Raw genomic sequence first — 6000 nt, forward strand, 5'->3', positions numbered from 1 at the left:
TGAAGTCAGTATATTTATTGAGCGAGTTTAAGGAGTTGTTTAAGTTAGAAATGAGAGAGGCTGTTGTTGGACTGAAAAGTTTGGGATTTAAGAAAGGGGCTTGTTGGGTACAGTTGTCGCTGATATTTTTAGCTGAATGTGAGACGTTGTTGTAGTCTGAACTGATCGATGCAGGCTTGTTGATGGAAATATGTTTGTTGGCGTTTGATGAGTGATTTTTTTTAGTTAAAGAGTTTATTGATGAGTTGGGTGCAGAGGTGACCTCTGCGTTTTGTTTTGATGTACTAGGCAAGTCATTGTCGGCAATTCTATAAGTATTTTTAGATTTTGAGGAATTGTTGATGGCTGAAATTTTTGTTGGTGTGGTGGATACAGAGGATACCTCTTTTGTAGGTTGAAGCACATGTGCAAAGGTAGCAGTGAGGGAAGGGAGGGAAGTATTTTCTCTATACTTTTTAAGGGCTTCGTGCATACTGCACTTTTCTAGTGTCTTTATTTTTAAAATTTCTTTGGTTTGCATATACTTTGGACACGTATAGTCAGAAGAACGATGCTCGCCAGAACAATTCGCACACATAACTCGGATGCAGTCATTATCGTGTGGAGAAGGGAAATTGCAAATTTCGCATGTTGGGGAACCCTTACAATGTTTTTGCGTATGACCCAATTTTTGGCATGACCTGCAGCGCATTGGATTAGGCACGTACGGTCACACAGAGGTCATCCTCCATGCGATGTTTATTTTGTTTGGAAGGGAATAACTGTTGAATGATATTAGCATGACTCCAGTAGGCTTTATAACACCTTCAACTTTGCGAGTGAACTTATAAACCGCGGAAACTTCGTAAGAACTCAGTCCTTCTATTATTTCGCTTTCAGGCACATCGTTTAAAAACGGTGCATAAATGGTGCCTTTGTTACAATTAAGATGTTGATGATAGCTAGCGCTAACAGCGCCAATGTTGAAAAGACATTTCGTTTTTATAAACTTTTCTGCTACTTGCTTATTTTTCACTAGCAGTAATAGGCTGCCGTCGCATAATTCACTAATTTTGTTTATATCTTTGCTCACGGTAAGTAAGGCATTGTAAACACGAAAACAAGAAACCTTCGAAAGGGGTGTAGAATTCTCGTCTGATTTAATCACTATATGTTTTGGGTCATCACTTTTTATTGGAAAAGCATCTTGCAGTTTTTGATACGGTTTTTTACGTTTTGGTTGGCGACCTTGGGCCAGCGCAGCAAACCTGTTGTCCCCGAACTGGAAGCCCGCCGGGAGCATAGTGGAAAAATTATAATACACTGATATAAGTATTGGATTAAATTTGTCACTTAAAATAAGTATTAATCGCGTTACTTAAGTAAGCAGACCGTAGTGCAAAAAAAAAAACGAACACCAAAAGAGAGCTACATATATGAACTCAGAGAAAGACGCTAACTCAACTGCTCAGTACGAGGTTTAGTCGGTGACTGCGCGTATAAATTTAGTTAACTTAAGTATAAATAATAACTTAAGATTAATGCTACTCATTATTGGTAGTTCCATCGTGAAAGGAGCTGCTTCGAACATCAAGTAAGGAAGGTCTAAGTTCGTGTGCAACCGAACATTTTATACTTTTGCAACTAGCCAGAATCAACACCAGGGAAATCGTTTAAGGTGTAAAACTAATCATATAGAGTAAAGTCAACCGGATGTTCGAAAATCCTTATATTAGTTATTTAGGAACTAGGCCAAGTTTTTTGCTCAAATTTATCTATTTTAGATACATCCTTATGAATAATAAAACACACCCTCTTATTTTCATTGGAATAACTCGAATATTGGGCGATATATGCAGAACAAAGTCACCCAGAAGTTCAAAATTCTTTATAATAAGTATATGGGGGCTAAGAAAAGTATTGATTCGACTTTATCCATTTTTGACATACAGACATACCATTATAATAGAAGGATTATCCCTTAATTCCAGTTATATGTATCATACATTAACTGACATTTTCGAATAAAAGTCAACTATAGGTACTGGGGTCTCAAATATTCGGTACCTAGGGTCTCTAACAGTTTTGGTTGGATTTGAGCAATTTTTTGACATAAGGTGGCATACACTAAAGGCATTATTCGTGCAAAGTTTAATCCCATCATATTAATTGTTTCTTGTTTTGTGTACTGGAAAGTACAAGATTCAGGTGAATATAAAATTATGCTATATTTTTCACAAGGTAACATAGGTATGTGAAACGAATATCACGTTCCAAATTTTGTCGAAATCGGTTTGTCGGGCCCCGAGACATGGTATTTCGGAATAAAATTGGAAGATAATCCCGCTCACTCCCCATACAACGGTAGTGTTCAAAACCACTACCAGCGCTCTAAATCAATAACTTAATGCGCCAAAAACGTAAAAATTTGCGGCCGGGGCAGTATGACAAGGCTTTTGAGGGGCCGTAGTAAAAATTGGACTATGGGCATGGCACCGCTTTCGACAAAATTTAGTGCGTACAATTTATCTAACATTCCACTGTCTCTGTATGAAAATCGACAATATCGGAAAATTTCCCTTAAAGTAGGACACCTTTTGACCAAAAATTGTCCAAATCCAACTAAAACTTGACCTATGTAGTCTTTGACTGACTTTGCTCCTTATTATTATTGATTGTATGTGAGGTATCTTAATGATAATAATTAATGAATAAAATCTGGTCAATACTAATACATATCTTGAGTACATATGAGTTATACAGAGTATATGTATATATAAAACTTCTTGGATTCCGATCCTCTGGTTAACGTTCTACGTCTTAAGGTATTTCCCTGGCCTTGATTCTTGCAAGTTGCAAGAGTATAAAAGATTCGGTGGCTCCCGAACTTAGCCCTTCCTTAGTTGTTTGTAAATAAATTTATGATTTTTCAAATCGAACAAGTAGTTTCGGAGCCTTTTCAATGCTAACAAACAATCAAATATTTCCTTTTTAAATCATTAGTATAGAAGAGCGGGGAAGGAAACAGTTCATCTACAGGTACCTCAGTTTCAAACACTCCTGCTTAAAAATTATTTCCGTAATCTTGTGGCTTGAAGCGTAAGCGTATGCACGTACAAAGGGAAACAACCACTAGTTAAAAGTTTTTCTTTTTATACTCTTGCAACATGTTTCTACAGAATATAACAATTTTGTTCACCTAACGGATATAAGTATCACCTAAAACTGAAAGAAATGTATTATATATACATATATGAAAATGATTAGGATGAGTTGATATCTAAGTGTCTGTCTGCCTGTGTGTCCGTTCGTCTGTGTAAGCTATAGCTTGAGTAAAGAATAAAATGAAAGTTGGTATACATGTTTCTTGGCAACAGAGTAAAGCGGAGTTCGGGCGTAATCGAACCACTGCCACGACACACAAAACTCCATTAAACGAAAGCATGCAGAGTACCATAACTAAGCACTAAAATAAGATGTGCGACTTGACTTTAGCACAGGGGATGGCAGTATTTGGGGCACACGTGGGCTAAAAATTTTGAAAAAGCGAAAAAAGAAAAAGTACATATCTACTGGGCCTCTAAAGCTCCAATAGCCAAATTCTCTTAAGACGATTCTTATAGGAAATCTTATCGACAGTGGGAAAAAGGATGAAATCGGATGATAACCCCGCTCACTCCGTATAAAACGGTACTGTTAAAAACTACTAAAACCAATAACAATAATAATAACAACAAAAAAATTTCTAGTACGTAAATCAAGACGCAGTTAATATAACGAGATAAAACTTTGCACGGATAGTGATCCATGCTATTGTCAGATTCCGAATTTGATTATAGTATTACAAAATCTTTTGAACAAGGAATGTTAAATTCTTTCGTAACATTTTGAATATAAAGTTTTTCCAGCGCCTGAAGAGGATATAATGTTTAGTTACACTCGAACTTAGGCCTTTCTTATTTGTTCAAATTTTGAAATTAACAAAAAAGCAAATATATTGTTAAATCTAGTAATTAATCGAAGGTGTAAGAATACAAAAATTTTTGACGAAATGGTGGTTTCTAAAAGAAAATGAATTTTTAACTAAAATATCGGCCTTAAATTGTTTATAAAAAAACATATTTATCGGTGAGAAAAAATTTTCTTTTGGTTGCTGAAAAATATGTTTAAGAAGCTTGTGTTAAAATTTGAGACTAATCGGTTTAGCCGGTTTCGAATAATGTTGGTCACCGACTTTGAAAGCACAATTTTGAAAAAAACGCGTTTATAGTTTGAAAAGCACTTCCAAGCACTCTGAAACGCCTTTTTAAATTTACGTGTAACTCCGAAAATATTTACCGAAACGATATGAAATTGTGTATTCTTAAATATGTATGCATTAGGAAGAAAATAAAAGAAATCGATTTTTTGAAAATTTTAACTGTGTATAACCCCTTAAATATATGAACCAAGTTTTAAAAAAAAAGCTCGTTACCACATAAAAATTATTTGATATCTGGAAAAGGTAGATTTAATTTTTAAACTAAATTACTTCGTTCTTATGCAAAATGCGCTTTATGCGCTCATAGGAGACATTTTTGGTTTCTCCCACCACGAATTCCACACCGGACTTGAGCTCCTCGATATAGCCACTGTGATAAATGCCACAAAGCTCAGTCCATGTCCCGTCCATCGCACTTCTTGGAGGGCGGTAATGTCAGCCTTTACTCTCACGGGGACATCAACCAACTGGGCAGCGGCACCTTCCCAATTAAAGGCCCGGATATTCCAGGTGCATGTCCTGGTTGTTGTCAAAAGGGGGATTCTCTTCCCAGGATATTTGTTCCTTTTCATTTGCCGATTTTCAAGTTAACAAATATTTAGAAGAAAGTAATTATTATCTTTATTACAAAAACACAGTACAAACATAATTAATTTTTCACAAAAAATCTACAAACAAAAACTTTACGATATAAAATTTAATGGTTTTGTTTAGCATTGAAAAGGAAAAGACTCTATCATTTATTCAATTTTGTTTTGTTCGCCCATTAGTTTTCCATTTTCATCAATGCTGATCCTGCCATATACGTTGTGTTAGATTAAGCGCTTGGTGACCCGCTTTAATAAAAACTATTTATTTAGATTTCAGAATAGTCATTTTTTCATATAAAGAAGACCTAATAAAATGATATGTTATATTTTTACTTTCAGGTGAAATTCCGGCTGCAATGCAACATGCCAATCACAGTAACTTTGAAAATGACAACAACAATAACAGTTTCACTGGATCGAAATTTCCTAATAGTGGAAATAGCTGTCACCGCACTTTCTTTCTCAAAGAAATACCAAGTCTCGAAACAAAGTATTACTACTCCATAATTTTTGAAAATAAAATAGAAGTATTGTTTTATATTATCAAGTCAATTGTAATATTGTTGCGCAATTTAAAGTGTTAAAGGAATAAAAAAATAAATCGAATATTAAATTTTTAATTTCTACTTTAGTTCATTAAATTATTCAACAAAATAATCAGTGAATTGCATTCATTGTATAAATGAGCATCCTCCCCCGACATCAACACACACACCACAACAAGTCAACCTCACAACACTGACACGCAACCTTCACCACACTCACCTTATCACCACTTACAATCCACACTACTCATGAGAGCACCACACATCGACACCCACACACAAGTACACCAACTAACTACAATCACACCGCCCACATACCAAAGCGAGAAAAGGGACCGACGAAGAGATCCCAGTTCAGTTGGTTTTCGACATCAGCAACGATTGGTGCGCATTTTCGCAAATATACTTATATACGTCAAGTTCTAACGGAGTTCTAATTTTTCAATTGAGTTATGATAATAAAATTGAAAAAGCATGTTTCTCTAATAAAAATATATCTTTGTGCTGAAAATGGAAAAAATGTTGTGCAAACTTGCTTTCGCTTCTTTATAACTAATATCAACATTTTCAAACATCCGGTTGATTCAACTCCTTAAATATTGGTGATGGTTTGTGATGCACCTTT

The 6000-nt window shown here is 35.2% G+C and overlaps 1 protein-coding gene across 1 annotated transcript in view; it reads left to right on the plus strand.

Annotated features, from left to right (window-relative positions):
- Nucleotides 1-5450, plus strand: part of LOC126765400 (uncharacterized) — a 30537-nt gene extending 25087 nt beyond the window's left edge. Inside the window, exon 2 of the mRNA XM_050483132.1 lies at nucleotides 5170-5450. Within this exon, the coding sequence (XP_050339089.1) occupies nucleotides 5170-5414 (245 nt within the window). The 3' untranslated portion in view covers nucleotides 5415-5450. The remainder of the gene's footprint in view (nucleotides 1-5169) is intronic.
- Nucleotides 5451-6000: the final 550 nt, after the last annotated feature.

This window comes from Bactrocera neohumeralis, unplaced genomic scaffold (assembly GCF_024586455.1).
Source record: "Bactrocera neohumeralis isolate Rockhampton unplaced genomic scaffold, APGP_CSIRO_Bneo_wtdbg2-racon-allhic-juicebox.fasta_v2 cluster10, whole genome shotgun sequence".
Classification (NCBI taxonomy): Eukaryota; Metazoa; Arthropoda; class Insecta; order Diptera; family Tephritidae; genus Bactrocera; species Bactrocera neohumeralis.